The sequence below is a fragment of the Schistocerca nitens genome, chromosome 1 (genome assembly GCF_023898315.1).
Source record: "Schistocerca nitens isolate TAMUIC-IGC-003100 chromosome 1, iqSchNite1.1, whole genome shotgun sequence".
Taxonomy (NCBI): Eukaryota; Metazoa; Arthropoda; class Insecta; order Orthoptera; family Acrididae; genus Schistocerca; species Schistocerca nitens.
In genome coordinates this window covers 811,602,150-811,629,188 of record NC_064614.1, presented here as the reverse complement: position 1 = coordinate 811,629,188, position 27,039 = coordinate 811,602,150, and the positions used below count along the sequence as shown (strand labels likewise).

The 27,039-nt window shown below is 42.3% G+C and overlaps 1 protein-coding gene across 5 annotated transcripts in view; it reads left to right on the top strand.

Annotated features, from left to right (window-relative positions):
- LOC126262599 (polypyrimidine tract-binding protein 1) overlaps positions 1-27,039 on the top strand; it is a 267,901-nt gene that overhangs the window by 183,446 nt on the left and 57,416 nt on the right. For 3 of the 5 annotated variants that reach the window (XM_049959355.1, XM_049959346.1, XM_049959363.1), the window contains exons 6-9: positions 19,553-19,604; positions 19,845-19,903; positions 22,418-22,688; positions 26,165-26,263. In XM_049959355.1, coding sequence (XP_049815312.1) covers positions 19,553-19,604; positions 19,845-19,903; positions 22,418-22,688; positions 26,165-26,263 — 481 coding nt within the window. The remainder of the gene's footprint in view (positions 1-19,552; positions 19,605-19,844; positions 19,904-22,417; positions 22,689-26,164; positions 26,264-27,039) is intronic. The other 2 variants (XM_049959377.1, XM_049959370.1) reach the window with 1 other exon arrangement.

Here is a 27,039-nt window from a genome sequence, read left to right as displayed (position 1 = left end):
AGAATGGTCATTAGCGAGGTGATGGGCACGAAGCTGACATATAACGCTACAAGTAAGGCAAAAATCATTTATTTTCAGAGAATAGTTTCTGTAAAATCGGTTGAGAAAGATAAGAGGTTGTGCGCGCTTCGGTTCAGTCAGCGCAGAGCGTCGCCAGTCGGCGCGTGCGAAGTATGGTGTATGCGTCGCAACGCAATATGCGCTGGACCCGTGCGGAACGTGCATGTCGCGCTATAGTGTCGTGTCACGTCACACATGCTATACGCTTCTCAATTTGCGCCTAGCGCCCCCCCACCCCCACCAATCCCACCCCCCGTCGTAGTTTCGAATCCTCCCTCGGGCATGGGTGTATGTGTTGTCCTTAGCATAAGTTAGTGTGTAAGCCTAAGGACCGATGACATCACCAGTTTGCCGGCCGGAGTGGCCAAGCGGTTCTAGGCGCTACAGTCCGGAACCGCGCGACCGCTACGGTCGCGGGTTCGAATCCTGCCTCGGGCATGGATGTGTGTGATGTCCTTAGGTTAGTTAGGTTTAAGTAGTTGTAAGTTCTAGGGGACTTATGACCTCAGCAGTTGAGTCCCATAGTGCTCAGAGCCATTTGAACATCACCAGTTTGGTCCCGTGGGGAAAAAAAAGAAGAAAATATCAGTTGTTTTTGAATGCGTCCATAGTGTACGTGATGTCTGTCAGGGGAATAGTCATCGCACCTAGAAATAAACTTTCCTGCAGGCAAAAGGGGACCGGGCTATACAAGCTGAGTGGAGTAAAGTCGAACAAGTGAACGCCAATCGCTGTGTGATTATGTTGTTTGGGTTTGCGAATGATCAGCGGTATTATAATTACTAGGGAAATCCCTGGATTCAGAATACCAGAGTGGAAATAAACGACTAACAGGAATAACAGGTAAGAAAGATTACGCATTATCTTCTCGGTGTATCCAGGAAAATGAAATTTTGTCATTTTTGGCCAGATCGCTACACTAGTTGTACAGACCCTGTCTAGCAGCCGCTTAAGTTATATTCTGGAAGTAGCGCGGAAAATGGTTTGTACTAACATAACAACGCCTAACCGGAGAATAATCAGGGAAACTAAACCGGTTATTCTGAAGTTAACCGTCGAATAAGTGACAAAGGCAGGAATAGTTCCAGAGTTAGTTACGACAAAATTGATTGTTAGAACGAGGAAGGAGAAGAAACGGGGACATCACACAAATTAGGGAAGAATATGGCGATTCCAAATTTATATAAAAATCTCGTACTACTACTTTTCGATCTCATGCTCGAGGAACTGGAGCATATGAATGAAATGTGAAATTATTTTCTAACAAAGCGTTTTGCTTGTTGTTGGCGTAATAGGCATTCTATGTTGGTCTTCGTGAATTATATTCTGTCGTGTTATAAAAATTACCATGTGTGCCAAAAGTCTCGTTTATTTGGTGTGTGTGTTTTACAATTTCTGCAGTGTGAGAAATGCCTATTTTATCTAGCAGACGTAATCAGATCGAGAAACCACACCAGATCGATAAACCACACCAGTCTTGGGTACTATTTGTATTAACAGCTTAGGCCTACGCAGTATTAGACAACGATATTTTGATTTTTCGTTTAGCAAAAGGTTCGACGAACTTTGATGAGGTAACAGACTATTTCGCAGAAAGGAAAGCACGCTGCGTAAAGCTGTAGCAAGATTAGAGAGAAAGGAACGCTAGGTCCTAAGAATTGAAATTTGACTGTCATGTTTGTCCCTTGTCTTTACTGGTTTTATGTATCCTATACTTAATTTTATGTCTCACAGAGTAACAAGTTATTGCCTAATAAGCAATAAAGAGTGCAAATGTTCTGAAGAGTTCTTGTTCTCCCGCATACAAATAATCCCATCCAGTATTAATTGCAAGTTTGTTTGTAATAGGAGCAGGATGTCAAACTGGCCGACTGGGAGCAGGAGAGGCATCACGGGACATATTAATTTCCACTGTCCTGAATATAGTTTGATGGTATCCAGAACAAAATATAAGCGTTTCAATTACACGGAGCGAAATACAGAGACGTGCGATTGAGGAATGCTGTGTGAAGAGGGGTGGCACTGCTATCTGGCACACTTAAGACCAAATAACGTCTTACATTTCCTCGAAGATGTATGTTTTATGTATCAGACTCTTCAGAAAGATGTGCGCCACAAAATGAACATATTTTTGAAAATACTATTTTTTTTTTTTTTTTAATTTTTGACGTATCTCAAACGCTCGAAGGTGGGGGACGCCACTATCTTAGTATTGCCCTGGTTTGGAAATACCGTAGATCCGAGGTTGATGCGCAGGAGCAGTCTAGTTATAGTGGAGAAGTATGTAGTCTCCACGTGACACGTGTTTACATTTAGTGATTTTGCTGTTTCCTCTTCGTTTACTGCTTTCACGTCAAATGAAAACAAAATTCATTTCTGTGGCCGCGAGCTATCAAGTGAATTAAAATACATTCACATAATTACGGAAGGCTATTATACATTATTAGTTTCAGATTTGATTTTATTTCCACTTCTCTGACAGCCATGCATCAATCGCCTTGTAGAGCAATGAAGTTATTTTTGTCGGTTTGCTAAAGAAATTTGGTTTTTATTAATCTTTTATGCTGAGGCGGTCAGTGTGTTTGAAACAGTGTTTGGTTCCACACCATTGGCTGATTTCAACTGCCTGCTGCATTTAAAGTGCACATTTTCATCTTCTGGCACGTATGGCGTTATGCCATAATAAAGAATAAATGAGCTGGTACAGTACTGGTACTCAAAGAAAATTTACATCCCAAAACCCACACTGAAAATCTTAATATCAGGTCGAGGTCTACTTCATTGTGAATCTGGACCTACGAATGTGCTCTTTAAGTATGCTCTTTAAATGTGCCATTTTAGTATTGTTCAGGAAATTCTGATGCTCTTGGAGTATCCTCGGGTGTCTCTTTCTTTTATGACATAATGTAAGATCTTTTAATGTTTTACACATCCGAACATACGGACTTAATGCATCGTAGCAGCTGCCAAAGCGCGGTGACGCGTTTCCTGGCGCTCTCTGACGAGTACTGAAACGAACCTATTTCCAACAGGTCGCGGGAAAATATTGCGAATGGTGGTTTGAAAAGCATTACTTTCAAAATAAATTTCCTTTTACGCAAGTTGAACTATGTGCGAGAATGTACGATGAATTTCTTAAATCACAGAGCGTTTGAGGACGAGCCATTTAGAAGTATATCGAGCCCAGATGATCAGACATTCATGTCGTTATTATGAGCAAATTTATGTAGTCCTACGGGATGCTCTCTCTCCTCTGCGGTAGCTAATTTATTTGTGGAAAACTTTGAGAGGACAAGTCACTGGACTCGCCTAAAAATTTTACTGGCACATTTGTGTGATGTATCTCATAGTGTAACACGCGCAAAAAATATCAACATTATATGTGAAAGATTAGCTTCTCTTGCAGCTTATTAACCTTAGAGACCAATATTATGTGTGAAAGCTTTTCTTTTCTTGTAGCAATACTGTTGTTGTTGTGGTCTTCAGTCCTGAGACTGGTTTGATGCAGCTCTCCATGCTACTCTATCCTGTGCAAGCTTCATCATCTCCCAGTACCTACTGTGACCTACATCCTTCTGAATCTGCTTAGTGTATTCATCTCTTGGTCTCCCCCTACGATTTTTACCCTCCACGCTGCCCTCCAATACTAAATTGGTGATCCCTTGATGCCTCAGAACATGTCCTACCAACCGATCCCTTCTTCTGGTCAAGTTGTGCCACAAACTCCTCTTCTCCCCAATCCTATTCAGAACCTCCTCATTAGTTATGTGATCTACCCATCTAATCTTCAGCATTCTTCTGTAGCACCACATTTCGAAAGCTTCTATTCTCTTCCTGTCCAAACTATTTACCGTCCATGTTTCACTTCCATACATGGCTACACTCCATACAAATACTTTCAGAAAAGGCTTCCTGACACTTACATCTATACTCGATGTCAACAAATTTCTCTTCTTCAGAAACGCTTTCCTTGCCATTGCCAGTCTACATTTTATATCCTCTCTACTTCGACCATCATCAGTTATTTTGCTCCCCAAATAGCAAAACTCCTTTACTACTTTAAGTGTTTCATTTCCTAATCTAATACCCTCAACATCACCTGACTTAATTCGACTACATTGTAATTAATTTAAAATATCAACTTTTTATGTTTGTGTATCCGCCCTACTTAACAGTAATTTTGCGATTAGCTGACTACATCGCGTGTCCTGTGGTCTGAATATCCACTGTCATCGGCTGGCGTTATCACGTGACATGAGCTATGAATGGCTTGCAAAAGCGCATCGCCATCTCGATTACAATGGTTCGGAAAGTAACATGCTGTGTTTGGTGGAATTCGAATTCATACTTTAGTAATACGAAAATACGCAACGCAAATGCTTCTGCACATCAAGTCTTCCCAAAGGGAGTGTTCTTCCCCGAGTTTCGTTTTCTAAAGTGCCGGGAAATTCTACGCTCGTGTATAAAAACATAAACGTTCAAAGGATTGATAAGTTTACCAGTTCCCAGGGAAAATACACGGTCACTTAATAACATGGAAAAAGCGTTTTCTCATCCGGGAGAAAGTGTATTTTTAGCCGGGAACTTTTTTCCTTGCATGCGTATACACCCTGACAGGGTTATTCTAAATTTTGGACCTATTTTGAAAACTTAGTTTACATTAAAGTACAAATCCAAAATGAAAGAGGAAGTTTCAAAGTTTTTCAATATGTTTGATATCAATTTAATAATTTGTAATTACTTTTAATAATTATTTAACAAATCGGTTGAGCTTGTACAGCAAACCCCGTCTCAGAACTTTCCACACAGTTGGTTATGGTATTCAAAGTTCTTGACTGGCTCTATTCGTAGACTTACTGGGAGTGGGCACAAAACTTTCTTGAATCCGTCGGACATCATCCTCTGACACACGCGATCAGCCTGTGATTTTTTCCTTTGCACACACTCCCAGTCTGTTTAAATTGCTTAAACCAATGACTAATGATTTTGCGAATTGGCGGTTGAATATCGATTTTGGCACGAAATGGCCGTTGCACTGCAGTTTGCGACTAACTTTTCGCGAACCGAACGCAGAAAACCTTGTGCTTCAGTCGCCATCTCACAACTGACAGTGAAATGTGACGACGACCGTATTGCCACGCGAAGCCTGCCGGCCGCTTCTGAAACAATCACGGCCCGCCTGCCAAAAACTTAGAAACTCCCACCTTTAATTGGTGTTAAAGCTTGTTCATTTTGGATTTGTACTTGAATACATACGAATTTTCGAAAATGGGTCCATCATTTAGAATAACCCTGTATATTAATAAGTCCATACAATTTTGTTGCCTCTGACATGCCTTGCGATGCAGTGCTGTCCGACGTTGCAGATATTCCGGTCACCTTGATGGTGGTGTCCTCTTTGCGAGAGTTCCACGTATGGCGTCTATTACATTTATTTATGAAAATAATTGTACTTCATTGAATTCTCCGAACACGCTTCACGTCACTCTAGTTCTGCTTCACGAGCCTATACTGGGAGTTATGCCATTCCTCATATTTTGAGACCATTAACGGCATCGCGAGGAACGTAGAATGCACTATAAAATCATTTTCTCTATTTAGGTGGACTCGAGGTCCATATTCCTGTACGCAATGTGTATTGAGAGATTGAAAATTTGCCGACAATGTGGATATTATGCCAACACCACATTAATCTTAACACCTGATAAATCGAATCGGGCAGGGCAGGGCGGGGGGCACTGAACCTGACTGATTCGCCGTCTAAATTTTGAATTCAAAACTAGTTTCTACTCGGTTATAAAACCCGAAACATAACGATTAATCGACCTTAGAGAAATATCACAGATTAATAGTAGTAGGCATCCCCCAATGGAAATACAGTATCTTCCTTGATTAGCGCACGCACCGTGGGTGCACAGCCACAATAAAGCGTTAACAATAGTAGAAAAGACATTGTTGGACAACAAGTCACAGCAATAATCAGAGCTCAAATAAAATAACTTTGTTTTTTGAGTGCAGTGACAGTGTTTCAAGCGTGCAGCAGGTCTGATTTGACAAGATTCTGCAAGTATCGACAAAACAGAGAACGTGTGGAGCTCCAGAAATAACTAATGTTGGCTGGCCACTAACATTGGATTCGCTGAAGCATGTCACAGTTATTGTAGCTGGAATGTTCTGTGAATACTTGAGCGATTAGCTTCCTAATCATAAATCGGTAGAACACAAAGACCTTCCATCATTAGTTTTATTGTCGACAATTGCTAGCCTTAGCGCTCAAACACTGCTGTGTACAAGAGTTTCGTAGTACACATTTTTGGTAACGGATACGCAATTTGTAGTAGAAAATGCCAAGGGTGTTTCAGTTAAGATTACACAAAAGAATCACGTGTTTGTTATTATGACTTCTACATAGCCCCCCCTCCCTCCCCGGGGGGGGGGGGGGGTCTCGCCGCATTGCCACTTTTTTGTGGGTTTGTGCTTGGCTATCACTGGGACCCAGCCTTTGCAGTATCTTTTCCCTTCCGTTCTGCCTGCCTATCCTCTTGTTATTCTTTTCCTCCTCCCTTGGGGAACACGTCTGGGGTGTTATTGGGAATAAGGTGAGTAGGCCCCTTGTGAAGAGGGGGCCCCTAGTTGCAAGGAGTGCACCATAGGAGACGTTTGCAATCATGGGGATTTTCTCGCAGTGAGCCAATCACCTTCACCTTCCCAATCAATGTCTACGAAACGTAAATGGAATTAGGCAAACGATTCAAAGACTCTTCCAACTGCACGACAGTTCCTCTTGGTCTCATACTGAAGACGGTCAGTCCTTTGCCATGATAAATCCGTTTATTATTCAGAAAGGTGTGGATGGAATTTGTGGTGTTGGTTAGTGTTTAACGTCCCGTCGACAACGAGGTCATTAGAGACGGACCGCAAGCACGGGTTAGGGAAGGATTGGGAAGGAAATCGGCCGTGCCCTTTCAAAGGAACCATCCTGGCATTTGCCTGAAACGATTTAGGGAAATCACGGAAAACCTAAATCAGGATGGCCGGAGACGAGATTGAACCGTCGTCCTCCCGAATGCGAGTCCAGTGTGGATGGAATTGCCGGGCCCGTGAAATCCTGCTCTTGTTCACAGAATGGCACTTTACTTTCGGAGCCTACTTCTGATTTTGAAGCTCAACAACTGCTTGTTGCCTCGCTTCTCCACGGCTACTCTGTTATTGTCGAGGTCCATAGAACTCTGAATTCTTCCCAAGGTGTTATTACCACTAGGTTGCTCGATGGTCTGACCAAGGCTGAAATCCAATCTTACCTCTCTGATCAGGGTGTCATTGCCATGCAATGGGTGATGAAGAAGGTAGATCCCATCTTAGTGCCCACACGCGCTGTTTTTCTCACCTTTGATAGAAGGGTGCTTCCATCTAAGATCAAAGCAGGCTATGAAATTATCACAGTTCAACTGTACATTCTGAGCTTGATGCGCTACTACCAGTGTCATTGTTTCACTAGAACATCTTGTAGACTCCCAACCAAACGTGTAGCCTATGGTAGGGATGCGCAGGAGGATGATTGTTGGCCTCCTCCTCCCTGCTCCATCAACATCAATGGCGGCCATGCCACTGCCGCTTGGGATTGTCCTGTGTGTCTTGATGAGTGGGCTGTCAAAGAGATCCGGGTAAAGGAAAAAGTTCCTTACCCAGTTGCTCGCAAGTTACTGGCTAGTCGCAAACCCTGAGTTCTCCCCTCTGGCACCTATAGTTCTGTTCGTATTACCCCTTGCTCCATGAAGGACGTGGCCCCATAGACATGTGAACTCAAATTCAGCTCTGAGGTTGTGAAATTGCCCAGCGTCAAGGTAGCATCATCAAACTCTCGCCTCAAGGGGCGAAGCCACTAGCTACACAACCAGTATATAGAAAAGGACAGGGATAGTACTCTCGAGAAGACTTCAGATGTCCCTCCAGCCACACAACAGCCAAGGCTTCCTTTGCTAATCGGAAAGTCTCGAAATAGTCCACCAAAGGCTAACTGTCTTCTCCTTCGCCACCTTGAAGATACTTTGCAACGGTGTTGCAATGTGATACCTTAGCCCGGCCGGCCTCTGTGTTGCTGGTGCGCACCACCAATTGTGTTCCTGCATTGGACTCCACAGACAGACATCACAAGCAAGCCCCACACCCCCAGAGGCTCACGGTTCTTTCGTGAGTACGTGTGTGGCGAGCACGGGCCCCGAGCTATTGCAGCCTTCCTTCCTTTTCAGGGCTGCATTTCCTTGCCCTTTCTCTCCTTTCCTCTCCTTGCTCCTTTCCCTTCGCCCTCTCCTCTCCCTCTCTTGGTGTCCTTGCTTATGTTGGCCCTGCTATCATCTTGGTTGTGTTGGTTTTGCAATTTAGTTTTGTTGCGTAATCACCTCATCCTTTTGGCATTCCCTGGGCCCCTTCTGGGGTTTGACCTCCATTAATAAATTTCTATTCCGTAGTGTGAGCCATTTGGGGAAGAGCACCTTACCTAGTGTCTCAGACGTGTGCCCTCCTAGTTCCTTCCGCCTTTTCTTTCACGTCGTTGTCTGATGCTAGCGTGCATAGCCAGCATGGTAGCCAGCCCGTGTGGTGGGGTTGCTATGTACCCTTTTGGTTGAGCCCCCGGAACACACAGGGATCACACTTCAGATACCTGAGCTGTGACTGCCTCATGTAAGTCTAGGAGTGGTTGTTTGTCCTCCTGGAGCATCGGATCTCCCGGCAGTGGTCGCCATGCTAGACGGCCCTTGCTGTGGCTGGGTGGCGCCTGTGAGGAGAGCCCCTGATCGGAGTGGGTGGTATCAGGGCGAACGCTATACAAATGAAACGCATACGGGTCCAGAACTCTGGCCGTTCTTCTGCGGCCACCTCTGCGTGGAACTGATTCTTTTAGTGCTGCTTCTCCTGCCCCTTCAGCCTTCCATTCTATGGCTACCCCCTGGGAGGAGGGTCAGGCCCGTCGGCTAGGAGCAAAACCTTTCCCCCGCTATCTGGTTTGCACCAGGACTGACGGGGATATTTTCACCTATACCAAACTTTTATTCTTTGTGGAACACATTGAAGACAAGTTTGGCGAAGTGGACTCCCTGAGCAAGATGTGGTTGGGTTCTTGGTTGATCAAAATTGCTTCAGTTGCCCAGTCAGCGGCCCTTCGTGCCTGTAACTATCTTGGCACGATTCCTGTATCTGTTACCCCCCACCAGTCTCTAAATATGGTTCAAGGTGTGATTTCACAGGGACTTCATCCTTCAAACTGATGACAAACTTCAGGACAATCTCGGATGGCGGGGTGATCACTTTTTTCGCCACGTTTAGAAGGGTCCAAAGGACAGTCGCATTGATATTGGTGCTTTTATCCTGGCCTTTGAAGGGGATACCCTCCCTGAGAAAGTAAAGATTATGGTTTATTGATGTGATGTGAAGCCGTACATCCCACCTCCTATGAGGTATTTTAAGTGCTTGCATTTGGACACGTCTTCCTGCTGTTGGCAGGCCCCTCTCTTTGGTGACTGTGTATGTCCACTCCATGAGGGGGAATTCCTGTGTTCCCTCTCCTGTGTGTGTGTTAATTGTCATGGCAATCATTCTTCACGTTCACCAGATTGCCCAGTATATAAGAAGGAAAAGAAGATACAGGAGTACAAGTCCCTCGATCGTTTAACCTACACTGAGGCTCGTAAGAAGTACGCACGTCTTCACCCTGTGTCCATGACGCCTAGTTATGCTTTAGTTACATCTTCACCCTTCCTTACCCCAGTCCCGGACCCCTCTCCTCCGCCCATCCCCCGCAGCTCCCACACCTTCTCCTCTGGGCGCTGCTCCCCATCCCCAGCTAGAGAAATATCCCACTTCTTCGGCATCTGCCGCTCAAGGGCGTCCCTCCCGGGTTTCCCCTTCCCGGCACCTTCCAGGCCAAAGGTCTGCTGCCACGCGACGACTGCGAGAACTACGGTCTGTCGGCTCCCAGGTCGCCCGATCACTTTCTGTTCCCGATTTTGCTGCAGCTGGTTCTGTTATGCAGTGCAGCCCTCCTCGATCTCAAATAGAAAAGAAGAAGAAACATAAGTCCCGGGACTAGGATCCTCTGGTGTCACCAGAGGTCCCATCCCCAGCTTAACAACCAGATTATGACCTGTTGTTCATGGACCCGGCGGCATGACTGGCTTTAGCCTGTTCAACCCCCATTTGAATTATCATTCCGTGGTTATCCAATGGAATTGTAATGGATACTCCACCACCTTCTGGAGTTAAATTCCCTTATTTCGCCTGACTGCAGCTTGTGTGGTTCTACAGGAATCTCATTTTACTGATGATCATTCACCCACCCTCTGTGGGTTCTGTGTTTTCTGTCGAAATCGTGTCGGTCCCCTGCCGGCCTCTGGTGTCGTTTGTACATTGGTCCGTACAGATCTTGGTAGCACTTGGATTCCTCTTCAAACTACGTTGGAAGCACTTGCTGTTAGGGTCCACCTGGACTCTGAGGTCACGGTTTGCAATCTTTATCTCCCTCCTGACAGGACTCTTACACCTGCTGCCTTAACTGCCCTTCTTCAGCAACTTACTTCTTCCTTCCTCCTTATCGGGGATTTTAATGCTCATCGTCCCTTGTGAGGCAGTGCATTTCCATCTAGACGAGGTCTTCTCATAGACCAGTTTATTGCAGACCACGACTTGTGCCTTCTTAATGATGGTTCCCCTACTCATTTCAGTGCCGGTCATGGTACCTTTTCTGCCATTGATCTTTCTCTTTCTTCTCCCTTCCTCCTCCCTTCATTACACTGGTCACCACATGACGACCTTTGTGATAGTGACCATTTCCCGTTGATTCTCTTGCTCCCTTCCTGCTCCCCGATGGACAGGTTACCTTGTTGGTCCTTCCAACATGCCGATTGGCCTCTATACACTGCACAGGTCATGTTTTCTCCTTCTTTGTCAGGTTGTATTGATGACGTCCTACGTGACGTATCTGACGCGATTGTTCGTGCTGCTAGCCTTGCTGTACCGCGCTCATCTGGACCATTTCAGCGCCTGCAAGTCCCGTGGTGGAGTACGGCCATTGCCATTGCCATCCGTGATCGCCGTTAAGCTTTGCAACACCTTAAGAGGCACCCTTCCGTTGCCAACCTTATTACCTTTAATCACCTTCGCGCTAAAGTTCGTTATTTAATCAAACAGAGCAAACAGATATGTTGGGAACGCTTTGTTTCTTCCCTCGGTTCTACTGTCCCTATGTCATGGGTATGGGCTACACTTCGCTCTCTCCAAGGTTGCCGTTGGCAGTCCACCCTCCCAGGCCTTCACCTCCCAGATGGCCTTTGTACGGACCCATTGATTCTTGTGGAACATCTTGTGACCCATTTTGCAACGGCACCGGCATCAGCATCAGCCTCCTATCCGGCTGCTTTCCCTCACCAGAACCAGCAGGCCGATGCTTCCGTCTTATGTTTTACCCCTTGTTAGTCAGAATCTTACAACGAACCCTTTACTGAATGGGAATTTCTTTCCGCACTTTCTTCTTCTCATGATACGGCCCTTGGTCCAGACCCATTCATAACCAACTGCTTCAACATCTCGGTGCTCCACAAAGGTAACATCTTCTCCGAGTGTTTAACTGTTTTTGGCTCCAGTGTGACTTCCCTTCTCAGTGGAGGTATAGCATCGTGGTTCCTGTCCTTAAACCTGGTACGAACCCCCTATTTGTTGAAAGCTATCGGCCAATTAGTCTGACAAATGTTGGTAAGGCTTCAGAGAGGGACGGTCTGATCGATCATTTACTTTGCTTGGAATCCGCAGTTCGGCAGGCTTTTCCCCAGCGCCGCCATTTGGTTGCAGTATTTTTCGACCTTCGCAAGGTCTATGACACGGCTTGCCGCCATCACATATTACTTACACTTCATCAGTGGGGTTTTTGCCCCCCCCCCCCCCCCCCCCCTCCGCCGGTTCCTGTACCATTGGTCGTTCAGGATTCAGGTTGGTACTGTTTTTAGTTCTCAACAGAACCAGGTGACTGACATCCCACAGGGTTCTGTATTGAGTGGACTTGTGGCCTCTGTCGGTCCTTTGGTCACCCTGCTCTGTATGTGGAGGATTTCTGCATTTGGGTTAGTTCCTCTTCGATGGCCTCTGCAGAATGGCAGCTCCAGGGAGCTATACGGCGTGCCTCTGCATGGACCCTCTCACACGGATTTCATTTCTCTCCTTTAAAATCGCTTGTGGTCCACTATTGTCACCGTACTACGATCCACCCTGATTCGGAGCTCTCTGTCAATGCACAATGATTGCCTGTGGTCCCACAGTTTCGTTTCCTGGGTCTTCTTTTCGGCAACAAGCTCACTTGGCTGCCTCATATCAGACTTCTGAAGGTAGGATATTTCCATAAACACAATGTTCTTCGCTTCCTTGTCTACACCTCTTGGGGTGCGTACCGCTCCATCCTTCTTTGCCTTTTGGTTGACAAGTTTATGTTTAGGCTGCTTTTTCCACACTGCATGTGCCCGATCCAGTCCACCATCGTGGTATCTGTTTGGCCACCAGTGCCTTCCCTACTAGCCCTGTTGATAGTCTCCTGGTTGAAGCTGGGCTGCCCCCCCCCATCCCCCACCCTTCCTGTTTGGTGGTCCCAGCTTCCTCTCCCACTCATCCTTCCTATTCTATCCTGTTCCGAGACCATGGATGTCGCCAACCTGATTCCCACCCTTGGGCGGGTTTACCGGTTGGGCTCCGCCTTGTTTCTCTTCGCCGTGATTTTCAGCTTCCTTTTTACTGTCTCCCCCCCCCCCCCCCCCTCTCCCCTGGTTAGTTCCTCGGTCCCAAATTTGGCTGGATCTCCACCGAGGTCCGAAAGATTCCATCCCCCTGATGGTGTTTCGTTCCTTTTTCCGCCGAATTTTATGGGAGTTTCGGGATGCTGTTGTTTTTTTTACACTGATGGCTCTAAATCTGCTGATCGTGTGGTATATGCCTTCACATCCTCTGTTGGCATGGAAAATCGTCTACTGCCACCTACGTGTGGAGTGTTTACTGCGGAACTGATGGCAATTTCCCAGGCCCTTACCTTTATTAAACAGTCTCAACACAACCGCGTTTTGTTATGTACGGACTCAATGAGTGGCCTTCTGGCCATTGACCGGTGTTTTTCGCGCCATCCCTGGGTCTCTGCCATCCATGACCATCTCCCTGATCTTCACCGTGCTGCTTGTTCCATTGACTTCCTTTCGGTCCCTGGCCATGTGGGTATCCCAGGTAATGAGCTTGCTGATAGTTTGGCTGGGAGAGCAGTCATTTACCCCCCCCCCCCTCCCAGTTCTCTGTAAACCCACTCCCCTTGCAGCGGATTTATGGCTTCATATCAAATCCCACTTCACACAATCGTGGGCCAACTCTTGGCTACTTCCCTGTCTAATAAACTTCGTGCAATTAAGGTGACACCAGGCCTGTGGCGTTCTTCCTTTCACCTCTCCCAAAAGGACTGGACCACATTGTTTAGTCTCCGCATCGGCCATATCAGCCCGACCCATAGTTTTATTTTGTGTAATGAGCCATCCCCACTTTGTGGTTGTGGAGCCTTCCAGTCAGTAGCCCACATTTTGGTGGAATGCCCCCTTCTTTTGGCTCTGCATACCAAGTACAGACTTCCCCACACTTTACCTTTAATGTTGGCTATCCGTTTGCTGACTCCTACCCCATCTACGTACACACCCAAATGGCAGCTTACTAAGGCTGACTGGCGGCTTTACTCCTCCCTGACGACCTTCGAAGAACATGATTTCCATAGTTATGATGAACAGGTGTAATATCTCAAAAACGTTATCCTTACTGCTGCAGAATGTTCCATTCCTTGCACTTCCTGTTTACTCAATATGTCAGGGTCCTTTCGTGGACTGAGGCATGCCGTGACGCTATTCGCGCTCAGACATGTGCTCTCCGTGTTTTGAACTGTCATCCTACGATGGCAAACTGTATTAATTATAAACAGATGCATCCAAAGTGTTCTCGTATTCTTTGGGAAAGCAAAAAAGCTAGCTGGATTTCATTCACTACTTGTTTTAACAGTTCCACCCCTTCCTATGTCGTGTGGGTCAACTCCCAATGGCTCTCTGGGACCAAGATACATTTGACAATTTTCGGCCTGAAACCAGTAGACGATGTTATTGTGAATCCTGTTGGTATCCCAACACCCTGGACCGCCATTTTGTGGACATTTCAAGCTCTTTGCAATATCACCTCATCTTCCTACATTGGAAGCGAGCGGTGGAGGCTTGGGTGATAGTTTTTTTTTTCTCAGAATTGTGAGTCTACAAAGCTGCCTTTACTATGAGGAAGCTAGATCATGCTCTCAGTTGATCCCGATCCTTCACCCCAGGGCCAGATGCTGTCCACATTCTGACATTTCAGCACCTTTGTCTTGCAGGCAAGCTCTTTCTGCTGATAACGTACAGCCCCATCGGGGCAGAGGGCACATTTCCCAGACTTAGGCGTGAAGCCACTGTCATACCCATACCTAAGCCCGGTAAGGACGCAAACCTTCCTTCTAGCTACCGCCTCGTCTCTAACCAGCTGCATTTGTATGGTGATGGAACGTATGGTTCATGCCCATCTGGTATGGTGGCTAGATTCTCGCAATTTACTAACGACTGCACAGTGTGGATTTAAAGTGCGGCGTTCTGCAGTTGACCATCTCATTACTTTGTCCATGCATGTCAGGAGTGGTTTTCTGCAGAAATCCCAGACTGGCCGTGTTTCTTCGATTTGGAGAAGGCCTACAATACTTGTTGTTGAACTGGTATCCTCTGTACTCTTCACATGTGGGGCTTTTGTTGCAGCCTGCCCAGTTTCCTTCAGGAATTTTTAAAACCTAGTGTTTTCTAGGTGCCTGTGTGTTCTGCCTTGCTGGACGCCTTTATCTAGGAAAACAGTGTGCCTTAGGGTTCCATTCTGAGCATTGTTCTCTTTGCCATCACCATTAACCCTATAATGGGCTGTCTCCTGCCGGGCATCTCCGGCTCCCTTTTTGTTGATGATTTTGCCATCTATTGCATTTCTTCATGGACCTGTATTACTGAGCGGCATCTTCAGCGATGTCTCGATCGTCTTAACTCCTGGAGCATCAACAATGGCTTTCGTTTTTCCACTGACGAAATCGTCGGTATGAATTTCTGACAGTGCAGATGGTTTCTACCAGCATCATTACATCTTGGACCTGTCGCCCTTCTGTTCATTGAAACTACGAAATTCCTGGGGCTCATGCTTGATAGAAAACTCTCTTGGTCCTCCCATGTATCTTACCCGGCAGCCCGCTGTACGCGATCCCTCAGTGTCGTTTGTGTCCTCAGTGTTGGATAAAAAAAAAGCAGATAAATGCTCTTTGTGACAATGAGAATAATTTTCTGTAGTGGCTCCCACTTTGCAGATTCCCAAATAAAGACTTGGGATAAAATGAAAGCGGTCAGCCCAGCCTAACAAAAACATGGCGCATACATGGGGAAAAAGTACCTAGAAACAACTGTGTCTGTTGCTAAAGGTTATTCAGCAACAGAAGTTTGCTTTCATTTGTCACTTTAAGAGTGCTTTTATTTACTGATAACTTAACAATAAAAATTAACTGTGCAGTTCATTTAAGCTAATTCATTGAACTAATTCAATAGGAAATACTATCTCAAAAGGAATGGTTCTGTAAAAAGAATGACTTTGCCCATCTCTGTTTTAATCACTGTCAATAGCTCTGTCACACTCCTCCCAAAATACATTGTCCTTGCTACCATCTAGGACACTGGACCCATTGCATTTCTATAATCCTTGGATGATAGAATTGTGAGATTCTGCAGCACGAGGAGAGAATCCACCCACACATAAGGCTGGCTGTGATGGCATTTAAACTGTGTGCACACATACCGATTTTATGACATTGCTACATGTGTGGGGTACTTTTGACTGCAGGTGGGAAAAAAAAATGTTTTCATGAAACTGTTTAGGAAATTGTAAGTGTGCACTTCACAACATTAGAGTAGTTTAAGCATGTATTTTTGAGATGTAAACTCACTTCTCATAAAAGACAAAAATAAAATCTTACAAAGACTGTGTATTCTGGAGGGTTTGTCTTTTAAATCTAATCAGAATCATTACCAATACATTCTTTGAAAACTAAGAATTAATGTTCCTTGCGTGCATCCCAGAAGACAATGTAGCTTTCTTCAGTGTTAGTCCTTCCACTCTAGTGAAGGACCTCACACATATTTGATACGTGAGGGATAGTATTTCTTGGTGGTTCAGATTCTTTTTTATCCACAGAATGCTATCCTCTCCTTTGCAGCTTGCTCGAGACGTTCCAGCCAGAGCTTTTGAATCACTACTATCTACCCCTTGCTCAGTATCTGTATTATGATCACTTTCTGAAATGAGGTCACTTCGCTCTGTCATTATTTATCCCATATTCATTTGCACAATAGGATGCCATGTCACATCATTTTAGAACGTGCAATCTCTTCTTAAAGTTCAGTTACTATAGTGGCTACTTTCACATGTGTGGGAGATATTTTTACCAAGGCATAAGAACACCAATGCTTTGCTCCACAGGACGTGTGAAACTGCTGAACTTGAAAATGGTTAAAAGTATGAACAGTTGGTTTAGCAGAATGTGGGAGGTCATAGTTGTAGAACTGATTTAACAGTGCTGCCAACATACCAAAGCTATCTGGGTATATTGTAACTAATACATGTGCTTATGGGTTAAATGTTGCCTTTCAGTCTACTAACAGCCAGTCAGAATAGTGTTTTCATGTACAATTATTAAATTCTTTTTTACATCTAATTTTAAAGTTATATCTCCGGGTGTAATGACTAGGCCTGTCTTCAGAATAGCTACTCTCTTCTCTGATTATCTAAAAAAAGCATTAAACACTACTGTAAAATGTCAGTCACTAAGTCGAACATCAACAGTCAACATATTGTTGCTCCATCTGAATTGAGGGATAATCTGTACAGGCGAAATTTCTGAGACATATTAACAGTATTTGGTGAGTATGCAAGAATTAGTAGGAAGTTCATTTTTTTTTTTTTTGTGGCGAACATTTGGGGAAAAAGTGCTGCTCTTGTTTGTGCCATGTATGGTTTGTTGGTGTCACATAGGCATTTCCAATGACGATGCAGGAAAAATATCTGAATGAAACTTTCATTGTGCCCCACCAAACACGAAGACTTTATCTGTTCAGTGTAAGTTTGAAGAAAGCAAGAAACTCTCCCCCTTGCTTAGCTCATGTCCTGGGTGTGCTTTTGGGTGCGTTAGTAGGAGCAACTTGGTATATATCTTCTGCTACACAGTGTTGCAGTGAAAGACTTAGATGACTGACGTAATTCCTTTGGCCCCTATGAGGGCATAGGGCATCCAGGAGAACTCGCCATCTGTCTGTCTGGCCATTTGCATCGGTTCTGGCCAGGTCTCGCCAACTCTTTTTCCCTTCCACTGTCGTCTTAAATGTTCCCCTAGGTCTTCCTCTCTTCCTTATTCCCTGGGGATTCCTTCCCAATGCCTTTTTTCTCTATGGCTCCATCTGGTTTCCTCAGTGTTTTCCCCAACCACACCATTTTCTCTCTTGTATCCGGTCTTCAGATATCTGGTTTTTTATTGACCAAACCTCCACATAACATATTTTTTCTGGCCACTAGATATTCATGATGCTTCGAAGACCTCTATTTATGAAGCTTTGTAACTGGGATGTTATCTTTTTATCCATTTTTCAGCTTACACTGGTGCACAGAAGGCCAGCCTTCACATTTGTATAAAAAATATGGATTTTTGTTTTGTTTTGTACAAGATATTTTTACTTTTCCATATTGGATATATTTGTATGAAGGCAGCATTTGCCTTTTTAATGCAGTTTTTCAAGTCATCTCCAGCTACACCATCTTCTGTCATTATACTATCCAGATACAGGAATGAGATGACAAGTCTCCACCTGCTGCTCCCCTATTAACAGTGGCACCTCCATGTTCCCTGAATTTACTCTCGTTTCCTTTGTTTTGCCTATATTTATCTTGAGGCCAGCATCCTCTGCATCCTCTTGCAGTACGTTTAATTTGGCTTGTGTATCAGTCAGCCTTTCAGCTGTTGCAGTGAAAGTGTGGATGAATAATGCGAGCAGTCAGCTGTCTCCTTCACCATATAGTAGATGATATTCCTCTGCTATGCCATTTCATTTCCAAGACATAAAACTACTGCTCTTCACTTCTAAAGATTTAACAGGCAGAAAAGATACTTCTTTGTCCGCAGAGCTGTAATAAAGAGCACTTCCTAATAGTAGTCCTTCACTACATTTAAGTATCTAACATGCCCCACATTTTATTAAACAAGCTTTTTACATACCATAAGATACAAACCAACATCTCTTTATTGCTTCTTTAGTATCCATATTTAGTTATGTAAAATTTTGCATGAATTGTTGCTTTAACTTCAGTAAATTGCAGTTGAAATCTCTAATCTTGAAACATCTGCTGAACAATCTGTTACAGACAAAAAATTGCCCTGTTGAGAATGGCTTCCATGTAATCCAATAGAATGCCACAAACCAATAGAATGCCACAAAATGTCTCCCAGAGCAACATTAGGCTCTATTGCCTACTGTATATACTAGCAACAATTGTAAAGTATTTATTCTTTGGACTTTTCTAGAGAAACAAGCTAATCTCCATGTTCCCAGTAGCAGAATACTTTTAAATGACTGTTATTTATATCTGTCTGCTCAACTCGACTTTTGTTTCTTTTGGTAAATGTTGCTTTGTTTATCAATGCACTGTCATTAGCATAAGTGGGAACCACCCTTTTGATGCACCATACTATATACAGCCAAGTTTGCTGATTTAATTGTGAAAGTAAAGGGTGATTATCCTTTGTTTGGAGAGCGAGTAATCTGATTATAGTAAACTTGTTGCCCATACATCATATTTTGCATTCACCATTTGACAGTAATGGCCATAAATAAAGAGCTATATCAGGAAGTATTAAAATTCTTTGATAACTAGAATCCATTCAGTTTGCTAAGATGTTTTCACCTCTGTATTAATTTCTGCAGTGTGACATTTGTGCTCATTCAGTAGCAATAATTTAGTTCCTCACTGAAACCAGTACCCATCTACCTTATTCAGCAGTACTCAGTATTTTAATCAGTTAAGAGATGCATAAATCTGTGACAAACTATTGTAAAAGAAAACAATTCTGCAGCCATAAAAATACATTATTTTGAATTTGTTTTTTGTGTCACCCACAAACAAAAACAGTATAATGAATCTAAGTGCCCTGCTTTGTCAGTGCATGATTTGTGTTGTAGACAGCAAATCTACCCTGAAGTCTGTCTTGTTGTTGTTGTTGTTCTTCTTCTTCTTCTTCTTCTTCTTCTTCTTCTTCTTCTTCTTCTTGAAAAACCTCGTAATGTGCAGACTGTAGTTAAGTTCAGAAAGTACTTTTTATTTACACAAAAATATTTTGTTCCAGATTTTCACGAGATTTGGCAAGGTTTTGAAGATCGTCACTTTCACCAAAAACAGTAAGCATTTATATAGTAGTTTGTATGAACATCAAATATAAGAATAAAGTTTGTTTGCAAGAGACTTAATTTCATTTTATACGGTTGGATGCATTGTACAGAAATATTGCAATTAGTGTGTGGATTGTAAATAATACTACTTTACATTGGATGTTTATAGTTTTTCTCAGGATTGTAAGACAGAGGTGTATAAAACTTCGGGTAAGGTGTGATGGTAATAAAATTCCTCTTACCTTTCAGATACGTTCCAAGCTTTGATTCAGTATCCAGATGTAATCACAGCTCAAGCTGCCAAGCTGGTGAGTGTGATGCATGATTTTATTCTATAAAGCAACATTTAAGCAATGTTGAAGGAGCATGCCCATTCCATGCTGTAGACTGACAAGTTTGTTTTTCATAGTCTGTTTTCTCCTCCTCGTTAATGATCTGTGTCACCAGCCGCTGTGGCAGAGCGGTTCTAGGCGCTTAAGTCCGGAAACACACTGCTGCTATGGTCGCAGGTTCGAATTCTGCCTCGGACATGGATGTGTGTGATGTCCTTAGGTTAGTTAAGTTTAAGTAGTTCTAAGTCTAGGGGACTGATGACCTCGGATGTTAAGTGCCATGATGCTGAGAGCCATTTGAACCATATTTTGATATGTGTCAAAAGTACAATTTGTCAAAGAACAGATTTTTCTGAGCTGTGATAATTGAAAAAACAATCCTGTTAATATGAATTACTGAGTACTTTAGACATACAACAAAAGTATTGTCTTCAGAAATAATAAATAATGTAATTTACCTTGAATTATATTTTTGACATATACAGAAAGGCCCAATGCAATAATATGTTTGAAAAGAATATTTGTTACAGTCGAGGGATCAAAGGAGGTGGTGGAATGATGATGGGTGGCAGGGAGCAGCAAAATACACTAGTGCCCTGCCAACAGCATCTTTCTGCTGCACCTGTCTGTAGTGTACACTTCGGGGTGCATGCAGAGCATTTAGTTTTAATTTTCATGTTAGTTATGCACGGTGAAGGTACTTTGCCAATGTAGTGCTCATAATTAGTGGCATAAAGCAAACACAAGGGTTTCATTAAGCAGCTAAAACGGTAGTTTCATTAGCCTATAAACTGTTCTAGGAAAAGACAGAAGCAGGTCCTCCCCGCTTGATGCAGAGGACACATTGGTGATGCTGCAAAGTATTCTTCTCCCTCTGCACATCACACAGCCACCTTCTTATTTGCACACGGCTGGGGAAGATCAGGGAATTCAGTAAAATTGCTGTTAGGACGTGAATGGACGGTGACCATTGACACTGCTACAGATACGTAGCACACAAGTCGTAAAACTGTTAAATAAGGCATGTCTCGGAAGCTTGTCAGTAAATCTTGGCTGTTAGTTATGTCCATACAAATAAAAATGATTATTTTCGTTTGTTCAAGAAATTACATCTCATTAGTTTGTCATAAATTGCTTTGAAATTTTGACACAATGTTGCATTTTAATATGCGTGTGTTTCTGTGTGCTTACTGGAGTACCATGTGTCGAACTTATCAGCAACACAAGCAGTACTACACATGGTATATCCCAGACAGTGTGCTTCTGTACAGTTGTGGTTTCATTCACTTTGTAGCAGTCATTTCTAACTAAGATAACAGACCATATAAACTATTAGACACGTTGTTTTCCCTTGTATATTCTTTCTCCTTATGTATAATTTCATACAAAAATTCTATACAGAACTACGTGCTTTTTTTTATTTTCTGCCTTACAGGAAACTTGGATTTTAGTCTAATTGGCTTATGATTACGATACTACAGAATCTGAATTTGAGACATCTAGTATCAAAACAAGCCAAGTTGTTAAAATTTTTTTTCAGTGTTGATGGAAAAACATCTAGAGGCAAAACAATGATGGTCACAAACGTTTTTCTAAGTTGAACGCCTAAAAACTTTGGGCATCGTGGCTGTTGGCTCTCTCTGTCCAATTGGCTGTGAGCAGGTGCAACTCAGAAGCCTGACTGGGCACACATATACAACAGCCTGAACAAACAGCTATGGGAGGGCTTGTTATTGTATTTTTTCCACTCTCACTAGGAAGAAAATATTCTCACCAGAAACCATGTGCAGATTTGCAGACTGTCGCCAATCACTGACAAGCTGGCTAGCTCTCAAATAGCCTCTTTCCTTTCCTTCTGTCTTCCATCATGACTAGCCTACTATGTTCACGGCCAACAGAGATTCACAATTAAGACATATTGACACTGTCTGTCTTCAATAAATGGAAGCACCTGTCCTCCAAGAACAATATTGTCCTGAGGAAGGCCATTGTGATAAGGTCGAAATGTAGGTTTTTCAGTTTGTAACTAAAGTATTTCATACAGTGATGAAGTACTTCACTCAGTAGAAGTTTAATCACCATGACACTGGCTGCAGAAATCTATGTAGCCATGATAGTTACATACTTTCCATTACCATTATTTCCATTTGCCTCTTCTAAGCATCTCATCCATATTTCAGAGTAATGGTTAGTAAACATAAATTGAATCTGATATTTCGGATGGAAACAAGCAGTTATCTGGTCATTACTAGGTACTAGATCGGAATATGGCCACGAAAAACCGCATTTTTTTTTAAACATAAAATTTGGCATAAAGTAGCTTATTAAACATATTGGAAAATTGTCAGCTTTCCACTGTGATATCAACTAATCCAGTCGTGTTTAAATTTGCTCTAACTTGCAATTGTGACATTATAACTGATACTAATGTGTCATTGCTTGAGGTAAACACTGTCAATGGTTATATAAACGACTTCTTATTTTTACCAGTCTTTGGATGGTCAGAACATTTACAACTCATGCTGCACTCTTCGGATTGAATACTCGAAGCTAACAAGTTTAAATGTGAAGTACAACAATGACAAGAGTCGTGACTACACTAATCCAAGCTTACCTACTGGAGATCCTGGCCTTGATGCAACACTGGCTTTGGGTGGTGAGCTGTTGCCACAGCTACTTCTAGGTGGTGCTGGTGGAGCTCGTCATCGTGGAATTGGTCAAGATTCAGCTACAGCAGCTGCTGCCCGTCTCCCTCCACCAGGTAAAATATTAGCCTTGTTTGTAGATGTATACATTATTTGATGGTTTTTGTAATGTAATGATAGCTTTTAATCCTACTTAGAATCAACAATGCTTACTTTTGATAACACATTTGTTTGGTTTCTAAGAAAAAAAGCTCAAGTGGCAGTGGATTTGCCAGATAAACAGATAATTACAAGTACTTACACAGTTGTTGCTGCTAATAATAAAAAAACTGTTACCCATTTCCCTCAAAGCCTGCATACTTTGATATGAAAACAAAAGCACATGGAAGTAAAACTAAAACTACAATCAATTTGGTATGTTCCTGTGTGTCTCAACGTGTTAATAATTGATAATAAAGTGTTCGTTGGTTGAAACAATAAAAATATGTAAAATTTTCGCTGTGTGGCATTCATTTGACCTTGGGCACAAGTAATTTTGACGTAAATATTTTGACTGGTGTACTTTGTCCATCTCAGTTTCTTTGGTGATGTGTACTTAGTTTTTCGGAAAGTGTCATAGAAAAAACCAGTAAATCCGCCACCCTCTGATTCTTTACAGAATTGAACTCCCTTGTATAAACTGCTTAAAATGTTTGGTTACTTTGAAAGTGATTTAATATGTCAGATAGTCGATGGAAAGAATTTAAACCAAAGATGATTTATAAAGGGTTTGAAATTATATGTAAAGTTCATTGAGAGTCGGTATACTGGATGAATATAGGAGAGTATTTGTGTGCTGCAAGCTATATTGCCTCTTAACACAAATACAGTTTCCAACTGTAATATTGTCTTCTTGGGTTAAACCTCCAGCATAGAATTATACCTCTTAATGGGTGGATTATGACACAATTTTAGATGGATTTGGTAATCATATGAAATTCAGAAAGTCAAATTTTTGTTCCCCATGGAAGTAGTTCATTAGTCAGTGACCAAGTGGCTCTACCCAAGGTTAGTTGTTCAGTGATACAGGTACCTGTCCCCTCCCGCCACTCCCCAACTCCTTCCTGCTAGAATGTACACACACACAACTTTTTGAACCAATTTTCTATTGGATCTCTCAAACTTACGACAAATTATGTGTCGGTTGATAATTATAAACATTAAATTTTATAATTCTTCCAGAAATGGGTACTTAAATGGTCTAAATGTACTTAAGTTCATAGCTACTCAAAAATATATATTAATGCTAATTATATTGGTTAAGAACTATTGTTGTCATATTTCATTAACTATCAAAGAAAACATGGTATTTAGCAGTTGAATTTTATGTTATTCATAGTGTGTACAGTGTTTCCATATTACTAGCACTTTCATATAACATCTGTAAATTTCCTTAGCATATTGGAACCCATGTTCATTGTGTTTTGCCTAGGTAGTTGTTGGACCAAAAAATAGGACTTAGCTTTTGATTTAGTATTCAGATTTTGCACAATATACTGTTTTAGTCTTAACTAGATGTTGGCCTTGTGTGCTGTGCAGAGTGGAGGAAGTAAATTCATAATGAACGAATATATTATAATTTTCATAAAAGGTTAAAATGTGTCAAGTGGCGACACAGTCGAAGTCTGTGTGGTATGGTATATGCAGTGAATACCTGAATCATGTGCATAAATGCATGTAGCACATAACTTGTAAGCTATAGCTAACAAATTGGCAAATGATTGTGTTAACAGCATATATCAGCATGACCAATAGCTCGGCTAATAGAGTTGTTCAAAGTAAAGTTTGCCACTAGAGTTCAGTTTGTCACTTTTCTGGCATTAATTTAATGACTTTGCATATAAGAACGTGCCTGATTGTAAAGAACTTTCCTGCATGTACGTTTCATACAGACCATGGTGCCGTTCTAGGTAGTGATGACACAGTAACATGAATTCTCGAAGTGTGCGGGTCACCAGGCGACAGGCAACTCAAATGGCCACCCCTTTGGAACAATGAGCTGGACTCACTCAGCACTTGGGAAGATAATTCATTTCTGCAAATGTCACATTATTTTGCAAGAGCTCTGGATGGAGCTAGCTTAAAATGCATAATTGTCTATCTAGTCAGGCATTAGTACATCAGTGTTAGTTTATATATGTCATTCTCCATCTGAATAAAAATATCTTCTCACCAAGCAGTGGCAGAACAGACACACAGAGGAAGGTTGCAATTAGGCAAGCTTTTGGAGCCAGTGGCACCTTCTTCAGGCAGAAGGGTTGAAGGGGAAGGAAGACAAGTGAAGGTAAAGGAATGGAGAGGTCCAGGAACAAAAGGGTAGAGAAGGAAAGACTCTTTCCTTTTCATCCCATGCAGTAAGTTTACCCTGACTCCCGGTTCTGGGTGACTTTGCCAAAAACTACCCCTTTTCCTAGACCTCTCCAGTTCTTTTGTTGTGAACACACTGGAAGATAACATGCCCATATCTCGGAAGAAATTCTAAGTGTTTAAAAACTTAGATGCATGTAAGGAAATGCCACTCTCTTGAATAGCTGTAAAAGTTCGCATAGCTGAATGTTAATCTGTTCTCTCCTTTTTGTTGTTACAACACTTAGAGGCTATAAACTTATGGTTAAGCTTCAAATAAACAAAAGACTTTAATACAATGCTAAATAATTAAAAAAAACTCTGTTCATTTATAGTTCTTATATTTACAACCAAATGCCTTACACTTCACAAACAGGACAAAAGGTTATCAACTAAATAATGAACATGAATGACATTTCTGCTCGTAACAGTCCAGTGCCTATAATAATGCCTCCCTTGAACATCTACTCATGCATCAAATCTTTGTATTTACCAGTTTGCCATACACAGAAACCTCGGATTTCCCACATCCCTGTTATTCCAAAGCAACTATACTGGAACACTTACGTGGAGGGAGAGGGTAAGTCCCAAAAACGGGGTGTTTGGTATTTATAACGCATGGCTTTAAAATTGTCACAGTTTTTACTTGTATCTCAACAAAGAAGTAGTAGGAAGAGTCAGTTCAGTTTTGGAAAGTATGGGAAAAGAAGAGGGTCATTGCTGTTAGCATTTTGTGTGTGTTGGCACCAATTTTGGTAATAACAGAGTTGCTTAAAATTCTGATGGATGCTTCCATATTATAGGACACTTTTGGTTCTTCCTTTTAACACTGCAACAGCTATTATAGCTTGAAATATTATTCCACCAGTCTTGGTGTCTACAGTTTATAAATTGTCTGCTTTATTGTGTATGTATAAAATGTGGCCACCTTTGGCATGTATTCATTACAGTTCATTAATTTCAAAATTTCTTATTTATTGCTACTCCTGCGAAGCTAGTGCCTCATATCTCATTTTAAAATGTAACATTAGTAATTTAGAATTTTCTTTTGTTCAGTCTTTCAGGGGTTTTTGGCAGTTCACTGCATTTAAGAAAATTGTCTTCGACCTTTTATATGTAAGGTGTCTAGTGTTTTTTTTTTTTTTTTTTTTAATGTGTGTTAAATATGACAAATGAAATGTGTTTTTCCCTGCCCCATTGCTGTCAGGTGCTCCAGGTGTCCTGGCTTCACCATTTGCAGCCATGCATGGTCTTGGCTCACCGCTTACCTCGCCGTATGGCAACTCCGCAGTTGGAGGTCTGGGAGGTACGAACCAGCTGGCCTGTCTTCTCTCTGTCTTTCTCTCTCTCTTTCTCTCTCCTGTTCTATCACCAGGAGGCACATAAAACTAGCTGGTGGTGGCTGCTCCTGCAATAAGTCAGTAATGTTGGATGTGGGTTCACATTTGGTTCAGGCAGCAACATGCCTAAAGGCTTTTTCCCTGTTGCAGCAACACTACTGCATTGGTTTTTGTTTGTAATTGTTTTTGAGGAACTGGCTTAAAGTGACTGCTTTTTTTGTTGACATATACTTGCTTTTAATTTGTCCCAGTGAGATATGGGACAAAATTTTGTCATATGCAGAGGGTTGTGTGTTCCTGCACGTCATGTTTGGGGACAGCTGACATCCTATATCAGTTTTTTTTTTTTATTTTATTTTCATCCCCACTTTAAGAAGTGTTCTGTGTGCCTCCAATGCCTAATGCCATTATGTTGATTCAGTTCTCTTCAGGTTGCTCTTCTCTTCTCTTCCCTTCCTTTTTCTGGATTTTGGTTGTTCAATCATTGTTGCATGATAATGTATCAATTTTGATGGATTCAGTTCATTGAATTACACATTCCTTCTAGGGAATATTTACTTTTCTGGAAAAAAGCAGACAACTTCATTTAAAACGGCAAAAATAGTTTCACAAGGAACAAAACGTAAGAGCTATGTGCATATGATGGCAACTACGGAATAAACTAGACACTTCGTTTTTGAGCTCACAAAAATGGTGATCGGTTGACTTTTGTACTACACTTCCAACATAATTCACGATTTCA